This window comes from Pimephales promelas, chromosome 25, assembly GCF_988280905.1.
Source record: "Pimephales promelas chromosome 25, fPimPro1.hap1.1, whole genome shotgun sequence".
Taxonomy (NCBI): Eukaryota; Metazoa; Chordata; class Actinopteri; order Cypriniformes; family Leuciscidae; genus Pimephales; species Pimephales promelas.
The window spans coordinates 10,316,538-10,343,594 of record NC_142793.1 but is presented as its reverse complement, the minus strand read 5'-3'; the positions used below and the strand labels follow the sequence as shown (position 1 = coordinate 10,343,594).

The window sequence follows — 27,057 nt, the reverse complement described above, 5'->3', positions numbered from 1 at the left end:
ACGAAGTCGCTCATTGCTGTATTAGGCTATAGTATCTAACGCTAGATGTTTGTTTTGATAGAGCGTTTGACTGCCTGTTGCTATGGTTACTCACAGCTGTTGTAGGCAGCGCATTTATTTATACATTTCGAATGGTAAACCGGCAGTTTCACCAGAACTACTTTACTAGGTGTCCTCTATCACTTTTTAATGGACACCCTGCAGCCAATCAGAATCGAGTATTCACCCAGACCATGGTATAAATATATTTAAACGCGCATGCATATAGACTAAACACGTAATACCAGCCAGTTCTCATCCTTTAGCGTCATATAGGTGACGCTACGTGACAAAACGGCGAAATACTACGCACATGGCACCCTTTATCGTTAATATAACACGCGAACCCAAGGCGTCATAAATCCTTTAGCGTGAATATGAGACGCAGACCCTACCCCACACCTAAACCCAACCATCACAGCGCGTGTTATATTAACGATAACGGGTGCCATGTGCGTAGTATTTTGCCGTTTTGTCATATAGCGTCAAATATGACGCTCAAGGATGAGAATGCGTTGGTAATACGCATGTGCACGCCGTCGGCGTTTTCGTGGGTTTGCGTTTTTGAGGTTTGCATAGAGATTAACTTTTTTTTTTAAACATTTTTCAAAGCTTGCACCTTGGAATTCCATTGCGTTCTCGAGCCGCCAGGCACTTTTTTTGTGCGAATGAGCGGGCTGGAGCGTGTTGAGTGTTTTCTGTTAGAACTATGTTAAAGGATAATTCCGGTACTTAACACCTTGAGCCTATTTTGTAGTTTGTTTTGAATGAAATAGAGTGGTGGACTTAGAAATTTCGACAATGGGTCCTGTCTCGACTTTTTGACTATTTTAGAATCGCCTGTGACAGCGTTAGACTGGGTGTCTATGGGCATGCACAAACATGTCCTTAAAACAACCCTTAACGTTCATTTTCAAAACTGTGCAACTCACCGAGTGGTTGGTGGTGTTCGTTGATGATTAAAAACAAATATATCGGTGCAATGTATGCTTTCAATCTGTGTGGTTTGCTATAGTGGAACTATTTTTTCAGATACCTCACAATCGCGTATAAACTTCCGCTCGATATTTGAGTCTGAAGCGTTAGCACACTCCCGACCACTTGATGGCGACAACCAGGACGCTGTACGGACACGGTGTCTAGCGCACCGTAAAAAAAGTCACAGACACAGTCGAATATGGCAAGACCTATGGGCAAGATGGAGAACCGAGCGAAAAGACTACAACCAAATGTAAACAGACCCCTTTCCGTTTTCCTACCTAGCGCAGTAATATCAACGAGCACTGAGTCCTCCAGCAGACATCAATGCGATTTTAAAAAATGACAAATAAAACACGACAGAAACGGTATTTCGCTACGCTACTTGTTTCAGAACATCAACGAACACCACCAACCACTCGGTGAGTTGCACAGTTTTGAAAATGAACGTTAAGGGTTGTTTTAAGGACATGTTTGTGCATGCCCATAGACAGCCAGTCTAAAGCTGTCACAGGCGATTCTAAAATAGTCAAAAAGTCGAGACAGGACCCATTGTCAAAATTTCTAAGTCCACCACTCTATTTCATTCAAAACAAACTACAAAATAGACTCAAGGTGTTAAATACCGGAATTATCCTTTAAAAACAAATGATCTTTGCAACGGAAGTGAATCAATCAATCAAAACTAGAGCTGCTGTAAAGCCAAACAATCTCAGTTACTGTAATTCTCAGTTACTGTAAAGTTACTGTATTTTCACTGCTTTGATACACACTCTAGATTGTTAAAAGCGCTATATAATGAAGGTGTGATATAACTACATATATCACAAAAAGGACAAGTAGGCTTTTGTATCATTTTACAATCTCCAGTTGCAAATAATCAGTGTGAGGCTGCATTGCTCAGACCTATAACGTGCAGCATGTGACCAGAGTGACGTAAGTGTTTGCTGAAATGTGCCAGTCCTCCTGGCGGGACGTTCTGCCTGTAGGCACACATGCACAGTCAAATCAATCAGGACCAGATGAACCACAGATTCTCTGTTGTGTCAGAATAACAGCCTACTCTGGATATTATTTGTTGGCTCACTAACCCGATTAACGTAACAAGATTTGAGGCACAGTTAACACTGTGATGAATTGATCCAAACCTTGTTTAAGTCAATGAAACCTCAGACGCCGTAAACTCTTTGGCGCCAAGAGAAAGTTTACGAACTTATGTAACTCGATTTATGTTTGGATAAATGGCTGAAGAATGCGCTATTCGTTTTCACGCAGGTTTAAGACGATAACATCTGTGGGAGGCTGAGCAAAGACGATAACAGCCGCTGTGTTGCTCTCACTCCTCTAGAACATTCCACTCATGTCTGCATACTTCCCAATATAGTCCAACATCTCCTTTCAAGACACAGAAAAGACTTCATGCGTTTCATTTCGCTTCCAAAAGGGCGGGTAAACTGCGAATTTGAATCATCAAAAACAGAAGAACCAGGATGTAAACACACTGTAAAAAAATATATATATATTTTCAAGATTTGTTCTCACATTTTTTCTTTTGTCAAATCAACTTAAATAATTTATTTAGTTGAGATAACTTATTATTTTTGAGTTTCTGATGATTAAATCAATCTCCATTGTATTAACTCACTTTTTCCAGTTCAATCAACTTAAAATTTTAAGTCAACCAGGTTACTTACTTTAAGTTAAATCAACAATATTTTTTTTACAGTGCAGAGTTATAAATAGGCACGAGGGTTAGTGTATGGTACTTCTTTTACAGTAGTATAAAGATATACAGTTAGGGAGAATTATTGAAGATGAAGTGCTGCCATCTAGTGTATTAATGTGGACATAACAATTCTTCAGAAGACTTGGAAAAATTGCCGATAATAGGCAAATGCTTTAGAGTTTTTATTTGTATTTTTTTTATTGCAGTTATTATCATGTTTCTAACATGTTATATGTTTAGTGCTGGACTCAATACAAGATCTTGACCAAACATTGACGCAGCTCTTGATGGAAACAATGTTATTTCTATAAAGAGGTGCATCATTTTGCAGTCATTATATGGAAAAAGAGCAGCTTGGACATTCTCATGTGAGTCATGTGAATAACGAAAGAATTTTCATTTTTGGTTGAACTGTCACTTTACGCACTCGCACACCATCTGCATGAATGATTATGAAACTTCATATCAGGTGGCTTTCCTCATATTTCGGACTCGAGAGGTTGAATTGTGGGGTTTTTCAAGGTATATTCCCCGTGTCTTATTGCAATATCCTGTAATCTAAAGCCTTACACTTGAAGTCATCAGAGCGTATGGTTTCATTTCTCGTCATAAGCTGAAGAACGTCTAAATCAGGAGTTTCACATCGTTCTGAAAACATATTTTAGACGTGAGAAATGTTGAGGGAAAATGTCTGAAAATGTACAGGGGGGGAAATGACTAAATGTGGACAGGCTATTTAGGATAAATATAGTATTTTATTTTATTTTTGAAAATCATATTAATCACAATTCAAATTGAGTACACTAATTTTCAATAGTTTAGGATTTTTCACTTTTTATTACATGTACATTTTAGGGCTGTCAAACGATTAATCGCATCCAAAATAAAAGTTTGTCTTTACATAATATATGTGGGTGTAGCTACTGTGTATAATTCTTTTGTATATAAAAATTCACGCGCATTTATATATTTAAGAAAAATGTGTTAATAATATATAAAATATTAATATATATAATTAATGTAAATTATGTATAAATATATATATACAGTATATACATGCAAATATTTCTTAAATATATACATGCATGTGTGTGTATTTACATATACAACATAATTATATACACTACACATACATATTTTATGTAAACACAAACTTTTATTTTGGATACGATTAATCACGATTAAGCCAGCCCTAGTACATTTACTATTACAGTATATACTTTTACTATGTTACATTATGTGTGTTAAAAACAGTTGTGATTCTTAATACTTTTGTGAAAATGATGATACATTTTTTTTCAGAATGCTTTGATGAATAGAAAGTTTAAAAGAACGTGAAATACAAATAGAAATAACAATATAAATGTCACTTCTGATTAATTTAACATCCTTGCAAATAAAAGAAAAGTATTTTTTTAATAACCCCATCATACATATGAACAGTATTGTAAATTTTTAACATTGTAGCATGATAGTAATGGATTTTTTTTAGAATACTGTATAATGGCTGACTTTTTTGTTTTACTTTTAGCTAGCATTTTATATATCGATATATTATTATTACACCTAGATTATTTCCTGTGTGAAAAGAGCAAGATTTGTTCTCAATACCCATGAGAGCTCGGAGACCACATCCACGGTGAGACGTGACAGATTTCTATCACTCTTTTGAATAAGTGAGACTTTCTTTCAGATGCAACATAACACTTTCAGAATGAGAGGGAATGAGAGATATGAAAGCGAAACCATTTAACTCACTCACATTCAAATTCAGTGCATTCAAATGAATTAGTCCTTGAATTGCCTATAGATACCTGAATATATAAGAGGTCATGAGTAATGTGCTTCTGAATGGTGCACAGACAGCTGTGTAGGTGCATGTTTCTGCTTCTTGTGTCCTGTGTCCAGTATATCAGCAGTGAAGCGGTGAAGCGTCTGCAGCTGTGCATGTGGAGGGGTTCGGGTTTGACTCGATGCCAATGGCGCTGGAATGTGAACTGATTTGACCTCGACTTGCTGTCCAGTGGTTGAACATATTGCAATCCTCCTTTTAATAATTACACAGCACACAAGTCAAAGAAGTTAAAGGTGATATTGTGCAATAAACAAACTGCTTTTGTTCCGTTATGAATTCCGTTACTAAGGAATATACCAAATATAGGAATTCAGGCCAACGGCAAAATCATTTTTCCATGTAATAGTCAATAACTGATATAATAGTTGATAGTATAAAATATAAGTTTAAAGCATGTAGTCCAAATACGAAAATATAATAATAATAAAAAAACATAGGAAATATTATTTTGACATTTTATACTAAAATGTAGGCTAAGTCTTTAAAAAAATAAAATTGAAAAAAAATATTGTTTGTTAAACTTAAAAAAATAAGTAACCTGGTTGCCTTAAAAATTTAAGTTGAATGAAATGGAAAAAGTGAGTTGATTGATTTAATAATCAGAAACTCAAAATAATAAGTTTTCTGAACTAAATAAATTATTTAAGTTGATTTGACAAAAGAAAAATGTTCTGATAACATCTTCAAAATATTGAAAAATCTTGAAAATATTTTTTACAGTGTGATGACAATAAAAAATCACAATTAACATTATAACTTTTGATCAGTCTTAGAAAACAGAATTTTATATATATATATATATATATATATATATAATTTATGTTTTATGTGTAGTTGCATTAAGCTGTTGTGGCCTGACACAACTGTAGACTATTTTATTTTTAACAGCATTTTTTCTAATCCTTTTTAATAACTATTAAACATACAACTTTTATAATCTCATTTTAATTGAAACTACACTACCGTTTCAAAGTTGTTGTTGTTGTTGTTTTTAAGAATGAATGCTTTTACTCATCAAGAATGCATTAAATTGATAAAAATGGACAGTAAATACATTTATGTTACAAATGATTGATATTACCTAATTATAGGTAATGCTGTTCTTTTGACTTTCTATTCATCAAAGAATCCTGAAAAAAAAAATGTCCACTTTCAAAATATGAAGTAGCGCAACAGTTATGAACATTGATAATAATCAGAAATGAAAGATTTCTGAAGGATGTGACACTGAAGACTGGAGTAATGATGCTGAAATTTAAATAGAAAATAGTTCCTTTTAAATTACAGTTTTTTTTCTGTATTTTTCCTTACATAAATCACAAAAAACATTAACAAATCCTTTACCGACCCCTAACTTTTGAATGGTAGGGTACATGGAAAATTGCAACTAACAAAAGTTCAACAAAAGTCATTTAAATTAAGTTGAAGTCAAAACACGTTTAAAAGATATCAAAAATTGATGTTGATAAAAAAGGTCCATGAACACATTACACATAAAATCCTTATGCATAGCTTCCTGTCCGTATAAAACATAACATGACATCTCATCCGTACACAAAAAAGAGACAATATGTCGTTCAATAATGCGCATTTAATCTACCAGCTGTCCCGTGACCCTTGAGAGGTCATTGTTCAGGCAGTGTTTACAGACATGAATGAGGATGAAATAATAACAGTATACAGCCTAAAGAGGGCGCACATGCATTATTATAATACAGGCCCAGCAGCGAGACCAAGCACACTTAGGCCTAGTACAGTATGAGGAATGATTTAGTGCTCCGAGTTCATTGACCTCTCCAACTTCCTTTAAAACTCTTTTTAACCTTTGCTAATATGCACATTAAAAGGCATTAAATCCCTTTTCAGGCAACTATATCAGAATAAAAACAATATTAGCACTTCAAAAAAAGGACTATAAAAGTAATACTACAGGCTATGAATTGTTTTTGGTTTAAAGACTGATTGACCAATAACATAGACTCTATGGGACTGACAGGAAGAACGAAAGACTCGGACCCGGCCGAACCCGAACTCGAGACTCGAGAGATGAACTAATTATTACTCTGCTGTATGGCACGGCACGGCACGGCCCAGCAGACAGCACAGATCATAGTTGGACACTGATGAGTCAACAGCTAACGTCTCGAGACATGAGAGGAGGAGAACAAACCTGATAAATATGAAGTTGCAAGAACGTCTCGGATCAGGAGGTGAGGTGAACCAACAGGGTCAGACTGCACTAGCCTGAACCTGAGACCCAGCAACTAATCAATTAATCCAGTTATTTCAGTTGCGTAAAATTTGGCTTTTATACCTATAGTTATTTGTGTTATTTTTATTATTTTTACAAATATAATCAAGATTTTCGTAAGTACTAGATGTTTTGGGATATTTAACATGCCATTTTAATTATATAATGATGAAATGACCGAAATGAATGAAATGACTCGAAAAAAAGATTCGTTCATTTTGCTGAACCAGACTCAAACACAGTATTAGTATGGTGTTCCTAATAATCCTTTAGGTGAGTATATCTCTCAAGACACTTTTGACATTTTGTGTGGTGATGTTTGCTTTACAGTGCTAATAAAGACAATGTGAAATCTATGAGCTCATAGTTAGAAACTAACTTCAGATAAAAGTGTTTAACACAATCACTGAAGGTTATCATCAGTTATCACAAGAGTGTCCGAATTTCTAAAGTGGACCATCGAAATAAAGTGTAACCGACTTGTATTTGGTGGACAACAGTTATTGTATATATATATATATATAATTTTTCACTATTTTTAAATACAATATCGAGCTTAATATTACTCAAATTTGGGACGTGTTTTGAAATGTACTGGCAATGTTAGTTCTGCACTAAGAATAGAAATTGAAAGTAAACAAGCAAGTATGCCAAGGAAAACAAGTACAAACTCCAAGGACAGACCAGGACCTTTTAGTAGGAAAAACACACTGCCATATTTCACCAAACACCAAAAACAGTTCGCAAGACCGCAAATAATAAAGATTTCTTTTGTCAAACTAATCAGTTGATTTCCTTTTATTCCATGTTAAGCACTTACATTTGTAGAATCGGTCAAGTACATGTTTAAATAATGATGTTGAATATTTAAACACTGTAGCAAACTAAATAACTCAAGTTGACCAGTCATAAAATCTTGACCTGGCAATAATAAACGTCATGCTATTGTAAAATCTGACACAGTTCCCATAAAGCACCGTTCTGCAAACAATGGCTCCCTCCACCCAGCGGAGACGCTTCCTTCCCTCCGGCCTTTCTGTAATCGCTATTATTTCTACATAGTGGAAATCTCCACTCAAATAAAAGCTGTATGCTCCTTTCCGTGTGTGTCAAGTGCCTTCTTTCACATCAATAACTTCAGAGTCTCAAACTATCATGTAAACCAGGGACGCTAACAGTCCCCGACAGAACCTGAACTTCTTCAGACCACATTAAAGACCATCAAAATCAGATCGACGGAGAATAATACAGTGATATTGAAATTCTGCCAGATACCGATAAGCTGATCATTACTGACATGTTATGGCCGATAACCCATAATTCTACTATTTTGTCTAAATAAAGACAGTTACATTGTAGTTACATTGTACTTCCTCAGATAAGTAATATCAACTATAGGGTTTGATTTAGGGTTAGTTACTTGAATCCATCATTTACTGTTATTATTACAGTAAGTACATGTAACGTGTAACTACGTCACCTTCAATTAAAATGTTACCTATTCATTTGTTTAAAAGCCATATGAGAATTGGAATTGGAAGAATAAATATTAATTTTGAGATTATCTAAAGGTATTGCATTATTAGCGTTTTAAAGTAGGGATGCACCGATGTATCGGCCAATAATCGGAATTATCAATAAAAGCAATTATTTTAAAAACAGCCAATGATCAGGGCCGATTAAATCCTGTCAATAAAAGAGGTGCAGAAAAGTTAATGCAATAATAACGCATTCACAGTTTAAAAAATGGTGAGGTTAAAGCAAGCTCAGTTTGACCCTGACCTCGTAGTTCAAGCCAGGGTTTTTTTCCCCAACACCAAACAGTATTTGAAGCGCCTCCCATCCAATAATCATAAAGAGCTTTGTGTTTCAACCCGGTCTCAACCCAAGACGTCATATAACTGACGTTTTGGGACGTCTTTTGACCATACGTCAATATTCGCCTTTTTAGGGCCCCCTTAAACGTCGGTAGATGAGGTTATGAGATCCTAACTGTACCCCATACCTAAACCTAACCTGTCACCTAACTGACGTTAAAGGTAAAGCGTCAGTTGTATGACGGCCCGGGATCGCCATCTACCGACGTTTAAGGGGGCCCTAAAAAGGCGGATGTTGACGTATGGTCAAAATACGTCCCAAAACGTCAGTTATATGACTTTTTGGGATGAGACTGTGTTATGTGTTTTGATTACTTCTGATAAGAAACAAAGTCTCAGCTTTAAAATGATGTTGATTTTATAATGAAATTCAAACAATAAATGGCGTTTTGACACTCTAGCTTATAGCTGTAGCCCGAAAACACATCCATTGACATCATAAGGTATGTTTAAAGATACAGTAAAACGTCCCAAAATCTATCATGTGACATCTCATGTAATCGCTCAATCAGTGTTTCAACTGCGGAAAGAAAAAGTGTGAACAATGCGTTACTTAACGTTGCATATTTACCTCAGGAAAGTTATCAAATGTTCACAGTTCATTAGTTAGCTATACAGGGGTTGGACAATGAAACTGAAACACCTGGTTTTACAACACAATAATTTGTTAGAATGGTGAGGGCCTCATTTTGCATCCAAATACAGCACCAATTGACAGATAGAAGTCCTTCACAGTGACCAGAGGGATTATGAGCCGTTCCTCTTCCAGAACAGTGTCCAGGTCACTATAATGGACTGATGGACTCGCTCCTCCAAAACACCTCAATAATATTCAGATCTGGTGACTGTGCAGACCATGGGAGATGTTCAACGTCACTTTCATCTTCATCAAACCCTTCTGTCACAAGTCTTGCTGTGTGTATTGGTGCATGATCATGCTGATTCACGGTTTGAGCATCAGGTGCTCATGATCCTCAAGAAGGGTTTGGTAGTCCTCGGCAGTGTCTTGTCCATCAAATACAATCAGGATTGTCATGATATTGGAGCTCAAACCATCACTGATCCACCCGTGCTTCACTCTGAAGATTGGCCGCCAGGCATATAGATGTGAAACCTCCAACATTGGCCAGTGTTTCAGTTTCATTGTCCAACCCCTGTATATAATAATTAATATTGATTCTGAGCACCCCCCCCCCCCAACCTAGAATAAATAAACAAATATTTGCCAATAAAAATAAAAGTCCTATAAAAGATACTTTAGTTTAATGCTAACGTAACCAAGGCTGCAGAGGCAGGGGCAATATTTTTTTTTACCTTCATAACATGAAAATTGAGACGTGTTTTTACAAATGCTTGCCGCTCATGTCTTTATTGATAAATTCACTTGCAAGTTCGAATAAAAACAATTAAAGCCATCATTCTGCGTGAATACTGGGTGAATCGCAGGGCAGAAGCCATAATGTCACTTATGCAAGACAACAAAACAAGAAAGGATTTGGCATATGAGCCTGCATAGCGTGATGCTTTATGTGTTCAGAACAGGCAAAAACAGCAGCAGCAGGTCAAGAGAGGGTGCTTATGTAATGACACAAGAATGTGAATGTATGGTCACTGTCTTTAGACCTGTTAAACCAGCTGTATGATGACATAAAGCCATAGGAATGCCTGACAATGAATGACCTTTTCTGTCTATAAGCATGGGTTGAAGCCACCTGTCACCTCTCACTGTTAGACAGAGATGTTCTCAAAATCACACGCTTCCTCTTGCATGCGTTTATTTATCAAAAACAAAACATATACACAATATATAGCATTTACTTTTGCGCATGGGAAGTCTGCACAGTCATAAAAGTCTCCGGTAATAGAATGATTTTTATTGAGAGTTGCCGATTTGATCAAACATGAGTTCAACATTATGCAAATGAGAGTTATGCGTAATGCAGCGAAAACCAATCGGAGTGCAGATGGGAGTTCACGTGATTCAAAACATTATATATTATCAAATAAAAAAAAAATGCTATAGAACTAATAAAAAAAAGTTCAGCCTGAATTTGTGTTACATATTGGTGTTTTTGCTAAAAATGGAAAAAAAAAAGGTGCAAATATAAATTTTTAAAAAGACACATTGAACTAAAATCTTAAAGACAAAAAAATGTAATTGAATTTTGCCTAATGAGATAAATGACACTAGCCATACAATGCACATAAATCTCTGGACATCATTCATCAGTCAATTAAGCAGCAAAATAAATCATCAAATACAAATATATCTACAAATAATATCCCTTCATGGGTTTAACTACAAGAACATCAACCTGCTCATGTAAGGATGCTAATTCCTTTGCAAATAGGTAATGTCAGCTGTATAAAAATAAGAGCCATCACAAATGGAAAATCTGACGAAATAAAAATAGTGAGGCCCAGAGCAGATCTGAACCTGCAGTTGATAAACAACCAAATATAAGCTTGAACCATGTCAGTCGACAGTTTAAAACTAACAGCACCCTGTGTCTCTGCTGTTATGCAAACCATAACCACAATGAAAGTCAATGGGATCCAAAACAGCATTGGCGTTTATTATACGGACAAAAACTCTCGAGACATATTTCAATGTCTTATTTTATGTTCCACAAAAGAAAGAAAGTCATACAGGTTTGAAACAACATGAGGCGAGTAAAATTACAGGATTTTATTTTTGGGGGGGGAACCAACCATACACATGTTTTGTCAAACCAAAAGGTAAAGATGTTAAGTGACTAATACATTTTTTTACATGGCAGCTCATTCAGTCAAGTTCATGTAAAACTAGTTTTAGCTATCCATCCAACTATTTGCAAATACCCGAGGAAGTCTTTTGGTAAAGTAAAGGTTTTAATGGATCTACATCAGTGACACATTTGTAAGTCTTCCCTTCTTAACCTAAAATAACTCAACAGGTCAGGGTGTAGCTTCTTATGTGGCAGGATGTCATGAAGGAAACCACATACGTAGAACAAAATGCAATGCTCAGTTTAAAGTTAGGCTACAGACAATTTTAATGTCAGACAATGTTCTGAATCTGGACCCCAAACGCTAGACGAACGACAGAGCCATTGAGTTCAATAAACTCAGTTTATATTCCACTAAACTTCAAAGTTCAGAGCATTCACAAAAGCAAATGTAACTTAAATTTGTGATATGGCATAAAACTTTTCAAATGTGAAGACAGATAGCCTACATTTATGCCACAACACGATTATTTATAAGGGACCAATATATTGAACTCACCCCATCAACCAGTCCATTCTGCTGGCAGCTGATCCACTCGAGCTTTGATTTGACTTTCACCGGCTGTCTCAAATTATATCCAGCCTAGGGCAAGATTTTTGATCTATGCCGAACAGTTTTGGACATAGAGCCGCTCCTCACTGACTTTGAATGATGTCTCTCCAGGTTTGGTACTCTGGTGTTCAGTTGGCGTTGAGGGTGCCGGTGGTCCGTGCCATGTTGTCTGTTCAGGACACTGAGATTGCAATGCTTCAGTCCCGCTGCTGCTTGATTTCAGGAATCCGGAAGTAAACACGGCTGTGTCTCAAAATCCAGCGAGCGAGATGACTATTTGCACTGAAGCACGCCACGCGCTAAATGTCCAAAAACATTGTCTAGTTGGGCAGCTTACTGGTTTTGAGCCACAGCCTCTGATTCCCCCCCCACAGTCGCTTCCGTGGTGCCTGACATCGACCGATCAGCTGCACAGAAATAAACCTGGAGACTCATTTATAGGCTATGTCTCTTTCTCCAAATTATATTATTATTATCTCTTTATTATAATACCATTATATATCATAATATCATTATAGTAGCCTATTATTAGTGTTAATATTAGTATTAGCCTATTATTGAAACGATTCACCGTTATTGTCACAACACCGTTTATATGTCGTCTTTTGAATTAGCCTACGCCTAAGTTTCAGAAATGAATGATTGCTCTTTAAGTCTGTTTTAACCGAGATAACGATGTTTTCTTTAAATATTTTGATAAGAGCCTTATAATACACATTTTATTTTGAATTTCACTCAAAATTGTTGAAACTCATATCAAATAAACAATCTCTCAAGTCAACCAAGTGCTTTTTATTGGTAAACTGTAGCATCTTTCTAACCCTGTCTGAGGTACCCCTGACATTCTTAAATAAATAGATTTTTTAATCATATAATAAATAAATTGGATTTTCTTTTTATTAATTATTATCAATACAAAATGAATGGATGCATTCACTTAGTAATTCAATGCCCCCTAAAATCTAAATTAAAGTTTTTTAGCTTTTAGTATGAATATATTAGCTTTAGTTCACATTTGAAAAAAAAACTTTTGTTGATAATTTACTCACCCCCATGTCATCCAAGATGTCCATGTCATTCTTTCTTCAGTTGAAAACAAATTAAGGTTTTTGATGAAAACATTCCAGGATTTTTCTCCATATAATGGACTTCAGTGGGAACCAGACGGTTCAAGTTCCTAAAGACACTTTCAGTACAAACTGCAAAAGGGCTTTAAACGATTCCAGACGATGAATAAGGGTCTTATCAAGCGAAACGATCGCTCATTTAAAAAAAAAAAATAGCCAAGTTTAAGTTTTATAAGCTCAAATGCTTGCCTTGCTCTGTTCTGTAACGCACGTTTGTGACTCTCCTGTTCAAACTCGTTCATCAAAATCAACAAATCTTTTTCCGAGTCATTTGGTTCATTCAACAAATGAATTGACTCGGAAAAAGATTTGTTCATTTTGATGAACGAGTTCGAACGGCTTATTAAACTTAAACTTTGGATCACAGATTTTTATGACATCACCACAGACTTCAGATTCTCATCACATCTTCTGTCCAATCAAATGCTCTCTAGAATCTAAAGCTCCGCCCCCTATGCTATAAATACCACCTGGCCAAAGCAACCATTGAAACGTTATAGAGAAATATGGGTTTATGTGTGTTCGGTTGCTCAAATGTTCGAGATTTTATTACAATTTCCAACTGTACGTTGTTTAGGAATGAAATGGCTAGAATTTATTCTTATCCTACTATTGAATCCGATACATCATCATCTCTCAAATTCACTTGGTGCTGTCAAGTACAACTGAGTGTCAGTGAGCTAAACTAAATTGAGCAGTCAGTGAGGTAAACTAAATGCTATTGGCTGTTTGAAAAGGGGGAGGAGCCATTCAATATGTCCACCCTCAGCTTCCTGTTTAAGTGGAAATTACGTCAACACATCATACAAAGCTGTGCATTCCAAGGCACTGCAGTGGGTCTCTCACACCAAAGCTATGTTTCTTATCCACTGCCCAAATTCACGTATGAATTCACGTCACACGAATTCACATATGACAGCGCAATGTAACAATCTGCTGAATTGCTGCGGAGCTCTGAAAACAGAAGCTCTATGTAACACTATGTAAAAAATTTTTTACCTTAAAATAATGTTTCCAAAATCTTATCAGTGGTTCATAAAGTCATAATAGGGTGAAAGGCACTTCTGCCATAGCCTGACGGGGTCTGTATCTCTTTTACTGGCACTACGAAACTCCGGAGTTCGAGTAGTAAGCCGACCGAAATTATTTCGTCATTATTTCGTTTTTCTTCGTTTCTGATGTCGCAATACATCATCCTATCATGAAATCATGTAACATACTCATACCTTGTCTGTGGACATCGTTCATTCTAAAGCTGGTGCTGGATAAACAATGAGCGTGCGTGCGACGGTAGGATAAACTATTTACGACAGCGGTAATAGACAATTTCGTTTCCGACCAGTAGGGGCGACCGAAGAGAAAAAGTTCCATGGTGTTGCTTTAAAAGAATACATTCACCAAAAATGTTTAATTCTGTCAACATTTCTTTACATAATTTACTGAGCGTAACGAACCTACACTGATGAGCCAAAACTTTATGACACCAGTCTTATATCCTGACGGTTCTCAGCGTGCTGCCAAAACGGCACCAACCCGCCGAGGTATGTCTACAAGATCCCTGAAGGTGTCCTGTGGTTTCTGGCACCAAGACAATAGCAGCAGATCCTTCAAGTCCTGTAGGAACTTGTTGGGCCAGCACATCTCACAAATGCTCAATTTGATTCATATCTGGGGAATTTGGAGGCCAGGGCAACACCTTGAACTGTTCATCATGTTCCTCAAACCATTCCTGAACAATGTGTGCAGTGCAGTGCGTAAGAAACCACTTCCACCAGCGAACACTATTGTCAAGAAGGGGTGGACCTGATCTGCAACAATGTTTAGGACGTTGGGCACGAGTCAAATTGACATCCACATGAATGGCCAGAACCAAGGGTTTCCCAGCAGAACATTGCCAAACTCCCTCCACTGGCTTGTCATCCCACAGTGAATCCTGGCACCATCACGTCTCCAGATAAACAACGCACATGTACACATCTGCCCATGTGATGTAATTGAAAGCAGGACTCAACGGATCAGGTGACCTTCTTCCACTTCTTCCAAGGACCAGTTCTTACGCTCGCTTGTCCATTGTTAATGCTTTTCGACAGTGGACAGGGGACACAGCCCCATACGCAGCAGTGTTGTGACACATTCATCTCATAACCATCATTCAAATTTCGTCTGCCTTGTGCCACAGTAGTCCTGTTGGCTTTGGTCAGATGGAATAGCCTTCATTTCCTTGTGCATTGATGAGCCTTGGTTTTTGGTTTTTCCCTCCTCATATCACTGTTGGTCAATTCTCACCACTGCTGACCGGGATCATCCCACAAGCCTCACCGTTTCAGAGATACTCTGAACCCGTCACCTTGCCATAATAATGGCCCTTTTCAACGGCGCTCTGATTTTTATTCCTGCCTATTTCTCCAGCATCCAACACGTTGGTTACGAGAATTGACTGTTTGCCTACCATCTAATCCAACCAGACCTTAAAGGGTTAGTTCACCCAAAAATGAAAATTCTGTCAGTATTTACTCACCCTCATGTTGTTTCAACCCCGTAAGACCTTCGTTCATCTTCGGAACACAAATTAAGATATTAAAGATATTAAGATCGCTCCTGCATACAGTCCATAGGCTTCTTGAGGGACTGGCTCTTGCTGTCCCCGAAAAGTCATTAAAGACATCGTTAAAATAGTCCAAGTGACTACAGGGGCTCAATCTTAAGCTTATCAAACGACAAGAACACTTTTGTGCGCAAAAAAACAACAAAAATAACGACTTTATTTCAACTATTCACTTCCTTCTCTATGCGCCTCTAGTCAGTTAACGTAGTGTGATAGCGTAGATCTACGTCACACGTAGGCTCACTATTGGCCGACGCTGGTCATGTGTGTGAGATGCGTGTGACGTACAATAACAGAAGCTTACGCTATTAAACTAGTAACCTGACTCGCGCAGAGGGAGAAATAAACGAATAGTTGAAATAAAGTCGTTATTTTTGTTGTTTTTTTGCGCACAAAAGTGTTCTCGTCGTTTGATAAAGTTAAGATTGAGCCCCTGTAGTCACTTGGACTATTTTAACGATGTCTTTAATGACTTTTCGAGGACAGCAAGAGCCAGTCCCTCAAGAAGCCTATGGACTGTATGCAGGAGCGATCTTAATATCTTAAATATCTTAATTTGTGTTCCGAAGATGAACGAAGGTCTTACGGGGTTGGAACAACATGAGGGTGAGTAAATACTGACAGAATTTTCATTTTTGGGTGAACTAACCCTTTAACGTGTGGCCTTGTTAGGAGAGGATCAATGATATTCGCTTCAACTGTGACTGGTCGTAATGTTTTGGTTCGTCAGTTTATACTCAGGAGCTATTTTAACCACACCGTTTTCAACTAAAAGCGTAATACTTTTTGTGTGTTTTGGCTGTTCGTTTATACGACAAAGGCGTTTTGGGGACCTAAGATGAAAACTTTTAAAAATAGGTTTTAAAGTATACATTTTTAAAATTGGTCTCTGTGTAAACAAAAACCAAGGATCTTTGAAGACAATGACGTCATGCACATGCGTATTACGTGTTGTCAACAGTGTGTCATCGCCATCTAATGGCCTGGCAGTAAAATACAGGTTTTCAGTCATTTTTGTGGATCCGTGTGACTGGGGATCATTTTGAAAATGAAGGACAATGTCTGTACGAGCAGCGCAGTCTCATCCCAAGGCGTCATATAACTGACGTCTTGCGACATCTTTTGACCATACGTCAACATCCGCCTTTTTAGGGTACCCTTAAACGTCGGTTAGATGACGTTATCGGATCCTAACCCTACCCCAGACCTAAACCTACCCCTAAACCTACCCCGTCACCTTACTGACGTTAAAGGTAAAGCGTCAGTTGCATGACGGCCCGGGATCGTCATGTAACCGATGTTTAAGGGTACCCTAAAAAGGCGGATGTTGACGTATGGTCAAAAGACGTCCCAAGACGTCCCAAGACGTCAGTTATATGACTTCTTGGGATGAGAGATCCCTGAGATTAGTACGAGGAAAACATCCCCATTTTGAGCATATAGTTGTCTTGTAAACGTATATACCTTCAAACATGCCACCTAAAGTTGTGTTAAATTCAATGAACTCCGGCGCAAAATGAACCTTTGGTCTAATAAAACATCGGTACCTAGTCGACCGTTCTCTGAGATTTGTTTTCATGATAATCAAATGTTAAGCGTTTTATCTCTAAAAACTGTTTAGTTAATGCTAACCGTATAATGCTAGTAATGGGGGCATTTACTAAGTAAAAAGAAATCGCTAGTTTATAACAAGGCTCAAAATAGCCCCACACTAACACAGTAACATAATGAGGGTCCATACATGCAAAATAAAGCATTGAGAATCTTGTAAGAGTACAGATCGTTTAATAAGAAGATATTTTATAAAGTCATGTTTACAGGCAGCAGCCATCTTAGAAAACAGTCACGACAGGTCGAATGATGAACGACGTGCATGAAGTTCAGCAAACTTATGAACTGAATGAACGGCGTTCGTGGTTCGACTGGTCGAGACTGTTTTCCCAAGATGGCTCCTGCCTGTATACACGAAGTGAACTGTCTTTATAAAGTATCTTCTTATCAAACGGTCTGTACACTTACAAAGTTGTCAATGCTTCATTTTGACAGCGGTTTCTAGCGATTTCTTTTTACTTCCCCATATACGCCCCATATACTTGCGCATACACTAAACAGTTTTTAGAGATAAAACTCTTTACATTAGATTATCATGAAAACAAATCTCAGAGAATGGTCGACTAGGTACCGATGTGTAATTTAGACTAAAGGTTCATTTTGCGGCGGAGTTCTCCTTTAAGCAAAATAGGTTTTTTATGTCTCCTGACTAGATTTTCAACAAATTCTGAATAAAATTTTAGCCTGTTCCTCAAACAAAGACTTAAAATTAGTGCTTTTTTTGGAGCTTGTTGGCCCCAGCACTCATTCCCTTTCATTATATGGCAAAAGGCAGCTTTTTGAACATCTCTTTTGGTTTGGAATGCCATGAGAGTGAGTAAAAGATGACAGAGCAATCTCTTAAAGGTTATGACCAGGTCTTACATGAAATCTTAGCACACAAGGTTGATTCACTTCAGACTTTTACCTTGTGCGAATACTGTACAGATCAATACATGTATCCCTGATTCCAGACACGCCGTCTCCTGTCTTTCCCTGAGTGATGTGCTCGGCGCCTGAGGACTTAGCCCTACCTGTGTTTCAAGTGCACAGCTGTCCCACCTGACAATTATATATGGTGTCTCCTTACATTGGCAACATTGAAATCTCAGGAGAGCAGAGATGATGTATGTGGAAGGAGGTGTATTGAATAATACATGACCCCTGTTTGGCCTCCTTGATGACAACAATATCACCAACCACCAATAGATGGCAGCACCATACGGAGGTTTAAAAAATGTGGTGAAAAGTTGATGTGAGTAGTAAGTATGCAGCTTGGATGGCACAAAAAAATAATATACTGTAAAAAAAAGTTGCCTTCAATTTTTAAGTACAATAAACTTGGATGTTTAAGTTATTTCAACTTAAATTACATTAAACTGAGTCTGACACAAAAATGTGTTGAAAACAAATTACTTAACTTATTTTGATAAGTTAAATCAATGTATGAAGAGTTCAGATGCAAAAGCCTCTAAGTGCCATTTGAAATTTTCTTCTAGAATGATCATTTTTATCAAGCTTGTATATTTAAGTTCAGTGATTTCACTTAAATGGCAATGATAATTACCTATTAATTGTTATTTAAGTGAAATTACTGAACTTAAATATACAAGTTTGACAAAAATCATCATTAAAGAAGAAAATTTCAAATGGCATTGAGAGGCTTTTGCATCTGAACTCTTCGTATATTGATGTCATACCTTATTGATCGTATACTTTTTTTTACAGTGTAATAATAAATGTTCTGTGAAAGGAGGTGCTTAGCCTCTTTAATATTACCCACTTCATTTAGGTCAAACAAAACTATATATGAGCTATTTTATCTTTTATTCATTTTCTATTTGAAATCATGTGATCTATTTGCAAAATAAATATAATTTAAATACTAATCTGATTTTGTTGATTTCTCAAAATGTTGGTTTTTAGTTGTTGATAAACTTATATTTAACTCAAAGGAGAAAAATTAAAAAAAAAATTATTATAATATCTTGGGTTACAGAGTTCATATTGAGAAAATGTACAAATGGTGAATATAATGTTACTTTGATATCTTAATTTTAATGTTTATTTGTATTGTAAATTAGAGGGAAAATCGTGTTATAATGAAAAAAAAATATTTTACAACAATTATTAAAATTAATTACGATTAATAATTGATTGTCATTTTTTTGTTCTCAGAACAGAAATATGAGATTTGAGTAAAAAACACCGTACAGTGTTAGTTGAATAATTTGCAAAACATACTTTAATACAGTTTAAACTTAGGTCTCATAACTCAGGGTATCTTATAGCATTAGCACTGAAGTATCACTAAATATTCGCCTGCAGTCAAATCATGACTGAATATGTTAAATCTAATCAATAAAATTGAGGCAACAGATTACAATCAATATTATTAATTAAATTTAACAAATTAGAATTGAGTAATAATTAACCAAATCAATTACTTAAAAGTTAACCTCTTAAAATGAGTAGAATTCACACATTTTTTAAACAAAAATATCGGAAAAACAGACTGCACTGTAAAAATTAGTATGACTGAATATATTAAATCTAATCAATAAAATTGAGGCAACAGATTACAATCAATGTTATTAATTAAAAATTAGAATTGAGTAAAAATTAACCAAATTAATTACTTAAATAATGATTATGTTAAAACAGAACCAACACCATCAGATCACCTTCTATTTGTTCATCTGGCTGTTATAATGCACGTATAACAGGCAAACAACATCTAAAGTTAATGATTTAAGGGTCAAGAGCCCAACTAAAACACACACTGATCACCATAATGGTGACTTAAAAATTACAGTTTTCGCCTTCGGTGATTCTGTTTGTTATCATCAGGTGTCTTCAATGATGGCAATAATAAAAAAAGTTATTAAATTCATCTTTGACGTCAGTCTGTTTTTTCGATATTTTTGTTTAAAAGAAATGTGTAAATTCTACTCATTTTAAATGGTCAACTTTTAAGTAATTCATTTGGTTATTTATTACTCAATTCTAATTCGTTAGAATTTGTTTAATTAATAATGTTGATTGTAATCTGTTGCCTCAATTTTATTGATTAGATTAAACATTTTCAGTCGAATTCATTCAAGTGTATTACAATTTTCCATTGAGTTGTAGTGGTTATTTTCAGATCAGTGGGAAATATACTGTATATTATGGCGCTTTATTTTGTTTTTAATTGACACTGGAACATTGTGGCCACACTAACTAACTGCAGCAATGTCATAAAGTGCATTAATACATCATTTTGTGGCACCAAAAGTTTATAAAATGTATTAGAATAAGTCTCTGCGGCTTTTCTATTATAGTGAAGAAGCATTTTCACATGCTTTTTGATTTACGGTCATTTGAGGACACGGGCAATGGGGCAAAAAAATCCCACGGAAAGTTACCTACCGACTCCAGCAAATGGAATTGAAGAGAATTGCTGCTATGATGTAACAGTTTTATAAGTTGCCGTATATAAACTCTGGGATCCGAGAGCTCTCTGGCACACAACATGGGTGCATCTGGGAACAATCAGCTTCATTGGAACTTGTCACTCTCGTATCCAATAGCTTACAATAACACAGTTTCCTTGCACTCAGACAAAATCCTCCATAATGTTAAGTAGGCAGAATTGAATATAGTTTATTAAATGATAACATAATTCATAATTTTACAGTAATATTTGAACCTGATTTTGAAGAGCCTTGTTCATTGACCCGTTTATTAACCATGTGAAACAGAATCTGCTCGTTGCACGTGCACTAAAAAAAACAATGGAAATAGACAACTTTCAAATAGCCTGGATAGTGTAAGGAGTGATGAGTGAAATTATTAATAATTGCTCTAATGAGAACAAGAAAATTGAAATTTTGAAATTCACTTAAAATGAGTAGAATTCACACATTTTTTTAAACAAAAATATCGGAAAAACAGACTGCACTGTAAAAATTAGTATGACTGAATATATTAAATCTAATAAATAAAATTGAGGCAACAGATTACAATCAATGTTATTAACCCTCTGATGGTCTTCCTTTATTAGTCACGTGGGCCTTCCCGGTCAGAAGTGACCGGAGGCCTAAAAATGAAACTTCTTCCATCCCAGTAAAACCAATGCAATTTATTTTTGTTCCATAATATTTATTCTTTTTAATTTAGTATTTTGAGACAATTTGATTGAATTTATTATTTATGCAATATTTATGGTATATTTTTTTCAATGGAAAAATATATATATATTTTTTCTATATATATATTATTTAAAAAAATATTAATGCAGTATTTTTGTTTAATATAGAGTCTAGGCCTTCAGAAGAAAACATATATTTTTTGAAGAAAATTAGCACCATCTGGTTACAGTATAGGGAAAAAGCGTAGAATCATGGTGTAACCACTAGATGGCATGTACAGCTCTCTATGGAGAGGCATCTGAATTCCCCAGCTGTTTATGAACACATTTTTTTTTTTTTTTTTGGTGGATTTGAATATATAATTGAAACAATCTCAAAAACTACTTCTTATAAAAAAAAAAAGAAAAAAAAAGAAAAAATGTGAATTTTTGTGTTTTTGTCAATTTCTCATTCATTTCCTATGGGGGTCATTTTTGACCAAAGACCAAAATCGTGACTAATTTTTTTACGACCACTTAGCATGCTCATGCTTTTGGTGCAAAATAATATATAAAATGTGTATGAATATATCTGGTGACACTTTATAACTATTGCGAAATTATCTAAATTATAATTGTAATGTCATTTTTAATAACACTCTGTAAAATGTTTTTCTAATCCTTAATTAATGTTAGCAAAAATCACTTTACACAAAATGTACAAAAAAATGAGTGCTGTCAAATGTATTTACAATGTTACAATATTGCTGCATTATATTATATTTAATAAGCTATTTTATATAATTTATCATAAACTTTTGCTATTTTTCTCTTTGTACCCATTTAAAAGCCACAGCATGCATGTTAAAAGTGAATGTTTGAGCTTTGACTGTTCTGTGAGGGAGGAAGACAGGAGGGTCTTTTGTGTGGACTGCATGTCATCATGCGGTCATCGTCAGCTGGGCTTCCGTAATCATTATCTCTTCAGAACACGCAGTCCAAACACACTGCCTCACTTGACTTACTCAACAAACATCTGAATACGTCACACGGGTGCATGTATGAATCACCCACATCGCATCCCTTATTTTGCCTGCACAAAGTAAAATTTGTTCTATTAACAAAATACTTTGACCAAAGGCTGCAGATATAGGCTACCCACAAAGTTACTCATTCACTGTGCTCATGTTCAAAAACATGACAACGAATGAAAGAAAAACCCCCGAGAACAGAATGGTATTCTCGAGTGGGAAGCGGGGAATTTTTCGTCCTGTTCCCACAGGATTTAGTCTTCCTGGTCATACGGAGGGCCTTTTAACACTGCATTTCACCTTGACCCCACAGCTTGCAAGTGGGCAGCTGAGTAAGAACTCAGCAATGTTAAGGTTCACTCACACCAAGAACAATAACTATACAGAGAACGATAACTAAATTAGCATCCACACAAGTGGACGATGGATGGACTTTGATTGGCTGTCAATGTTTTTTATTGTTCATCAGCTGGAAAAAAACTCATTCTGAAAGTGATTCCAACGATGTTGATTCTCTTTTCCGTTATAGTTGTGGTGTTGACTTTGCTATTTTTTATATTTAGAATGTGTGGCGAGCAGGACGAGGTCGAGGGTCGTGAGAGAGCGGCTCGAGGCCGGCAAAGAACGTATATTGACAAGAAGTGAAAGCCAATAGAATGTTCCATTGCAACACCAGCGCCCGCCATTTCGGGGTAAAAGCGACTCGGCAGTCCAGCCCATTCTCACTCCCAAGGCGTCACCTAACTGACGCCTTGGGAAGCATTTGACCATGCTTCAATATCTGACGCTTTAGGCGCCCTTTAGCGTCAGTTAGATGACGCCCTAGGATCGCGTGTACCCTACCCCCACCCCAGACCTAAACCTAACCGCGTCCTCTAACTGACGCTTTCATTTAGCGTCAGTTCGATGACGCCGTAGGATCGCGTCATGTAAGTGACGCTAAAGGGCGCCTAAAACGTCAAATATTGAAGCATGGTCAAAGGTGACGCCTTGGGGTGAGAATGCGTTGGGCAGTCATATAATATACATATATTTAGTCCAGTGCAGAGATCATTTTTAGGTTGAAATAATTAGGTGATTATTTAACTCACAACAGTTAACTTTATAGCAGTTAAAAAGAAGCTGCTACTTAACCGGGCTTTTACCCCCACATAACTTGAGACAGGGAAGTTCATGGATTTAAGGTGTGATAGGTAAGAATAAAGTGATATCAGTTCATAAAGTTATAATAACATTAGACCGTTTCCCGGGAGGTACACATAACGTTACTTACAAAAATAAGTTATCAATGAAATAAATTAATTCAGCAAATAAATGTTGTACTAAAAATGTAAATGTTTGACAATAAATATATAACAGCAATAGAATAGCTTTACAGTAAACAGTTTTAGCCTATCTTATATTAATGACCGTTAAAGCAAGACCATGTAAATAAACAAAAAAACACAGCCAATGTCCAAAGTGGCAATTAGTTATAGGATAACGGACACAGCGCATCAATGATCATCATGTTTGTAGCATGATCCAGGGGATTAAAACGTCCAAAATATATTTCAGGCCTAGTGGAGTTGGTAACTAATAATAGTAGTAAAAGTGTAAAGTTGCATACAATGGGTATACTCACTAATGCAAGAAAAACTACCTTAAAAAACTGTTATCTGTGCTGTTGTCCAGTAACTCCAGTTGGAATTTTCACCCCGATATGGCGGCCGCGCTACCGAAGCGCCATCTAGTGGCTGTTACCAAAAAAGCATCAGAGTTTCGCCTCTTGTTCTTCTATGCTCTTTGAGGCCGGTTCCCGCCTCCTTCTTCCCGGGTTTCGCCACCAATGTAATGGGGTTCTTCGCAACCGGCGAACTTTCAATACCTTAATAATAAAATAAACAAATACAAAATGAAAGTATAAGCCAGCAGCCCCTCAAGGACGACTGCTGGCCACATAAAACAGGAACAAATCACAGTGTAAAATCAGGCCTGTTCCTCTCTCGATCTTCACTGTCATCGCTCCTCCTTTTTGCTTCCGCTCCTCGGTGTGTCTCACAGGTGTCGTTCATTAACACTCACGCCACCGGCCTCGTGCCGCTCTCTCACGTCCCTCGGCCTCGTCCTGCTCGCCACAGAAGGATATTTAGAACTATATCTTTATCATTATAGTTATCATCCTTGGTGTGAATGGGCATTTCGTGTGATGAGAGTTTTTATGCCACCTCTACCACCTTCTCCTCTTTCACAGGGGGACATCACAGAAGCTGCCAAAAATCATTATAAACAACCATTTTATATTATGTACAATTAATTGGTTGCATTTGTCATGTATTTTCCCCGCATCCCAAACCTTATTTGACAATATTTCATTTTTGGAAAACGCTGTTCCCTTTCGAGGGAACTCAACGCTGTGTCATAACATTGGTGCTATGGGAACACATTGGTGCTATGGGAACGCCCCCCCCCCCCAGACGAGGTGTCTGAAGCATGTGTGGAAAAATGCCAATTGATTGACAGATGGCAGCCTTATGATGTCACATGGAGCGCCCCGGAGTATAAAAGGGTGCCCCCCTTAGACTTCATTAGCTCTTTGTCTTGAGGATTCATTTGTTTAAGTGTGTGTGTGTGTGAAGATATAAGATATTCATGTGATATATTTGCACATGAATGGTTGTTAGTCATACCTGAAAGTGGGCAAGTGGGCAAATTCGGAAGTAGGCTATCTTTCCGTGTTATAGTTATCCACTGGCTCTGGTGAGGTAAGATGGGCAAATCCGCCTCCTACTTTCTCGCATGCTGCTTCTCCTTGATAAATACGCACTTAGAAGTGTATGCTTCTATCAAATTGCATAGGAAGTGTTGCCAGACATAGCTGAAAGGCGATGGCCTATCCCGCTTCTAGTGTCCCATTTCATCAGTTGTTGTTTCCCTTGGGATGTAGCCTTGGGGTAGAACATAGATAGACCTCCTCTCCCTCTAGAGTGTCGTCATGCTGAGGCCTCTGCTCAAGTGTGAAGGGCTCCCTGTCAGTGTCCTTGGTTGGCTGTCTTTAGGGTAGAGTGAAGACAAGCCTTCTCTCGCCGGAGAGGTTCGTCATGCTGAGGCCTCCGCTCCCCCGAGCTCCATCTAGACATTGATATTAAAGGAGAACTCCGGCGAACAATGAACCTTTGGTCTAATAAAACATCGGTACCTAGTCAATCGTTCTCTGAGATTTGTTTTCATGATAATCGAATGTAAAGAGTTTTATCGAGACTATTTTCTAAGATGGCTCCTGTCTGTATACGCGAAGTGAACTATCTTCGTAAAGTATCTTCTTATTAAACGGTCTGTACACTTACAAAGTTCCCAATGCTTCGTTTTGCATGTATGGACCCTCATTATGTTACTGTGTTAGTGTGGGGCTATTTTGAGTCTTGTTAGTGCACTAACCATGGTATAAACTAGCAATTTCTTTTTACTTAGTCAATGCCCCCATTGCTAGCATTATAGCAAGAGGACAGAGCTGACCATCGACCCAGAAGAGAAGCCCCACGTTGAGTCTGACCAGGGGTGTGTACCCGCGACACCAGAGGCTGAAGGAATACTGGTGGAAATGAAAACTAAGGACTGGCAGATTGACTTCAATGTGGAGGTATCAACTCTCACCCTATCCCACCCGGTACTTCCTTAATCATTGCAGTTTATAGGCAGCACTATGACCTGCATGGTCTATGAATGACTTCCACTGATTCTATCAAGTTTCCATCTGCCGCCATCACCGCAGAGCTAAGCCAGTCCTCCAACCCTGCCTCTACTGGATGTTTGCAGCCATTTGCCATCTCTGGGGATGCCTTGCTGTGATGTCAAGACTCAGGTCGGGCAATTCTCTCACAGTTTGGAAACTGCCTGAGCGAGAGGATCACGAGGCTCCGCCTCTGATTACTTCGCTCCATCTCAGCCTGTCAACTTGATATCTCCGCCTTGGCTCTTCCCACCTTCGTCTCCACCAGAGACCCTCAACCTTGTGGCTCCACCGGGTTCACTCTGCTTCCGCCACAGACTTGCGGGCCGTCACACCGTCTCCGCCTCAGCCCACATCGTCCCTGTCCCTTGTTATCACCCGTTACGGCGCGAGGTTGTGCCTTCCAGGCGGGGGTGTACTGTCACAGTTATGTTCAATTTGTTGTAGTTTTCATGGACTTTCAGTTTGTTTTTCAGAATGTGTTTCTTTGTCTTTGTTTCCCGCCACTCATTAGTTTCATTGGACTCTGATTGTTATTGTCAGAGCTGTATGTTATTTTGTTACCATCACTGGCTATTTAAAGGGGTCCTATTATACCCTTTTATGAAGTCTTGATTTTGTTTTTGGGGTGTACTAGAATGTTTTCATGCATGATTGGTCAAAAAAAAATTTTTAAAAAACATTATTTTCCACATATTTTACATTGTTACAGGTTCTCTCTCTACCCAATCTGGCTGAATGCATTTTTAGATTAAGCCACTGATGTTTCAGAGTGGTGTGTTTTTTGGGGGTAATTTTCTTATAGATACGATGTTATCCACCATTTAATCATATTGG

The 27,057-nt window shown here is 37.2% G+C and overlaps 1 protein-coding gene across 1 annotated transcript in view; it reads right to left on the bottom strand.

The window, feature by feature from the left end:
- The window catches only part of mob2a (MOB kinase activator 2a), a 58,332-nt gene extending 45,903 nt beyond the window's left edge, over positions 1–12,429 (bottom strand). The window contains exon 1 of the mRNA XM_039663168.2: positions 11,994–12,429. Within this exon, the coding sequence (XP_039519102.1) occupies positions 11,994–12,010 (17 nt within the window). The 5' untranslated portion in view covers positions 12,011–12,429. The remainder of the gene's footprint in view (positions 1–11,993) is intronic.
- Between the last annotated feature and the right edge of the window lie 14,628 nt (positions 12,430–27,057).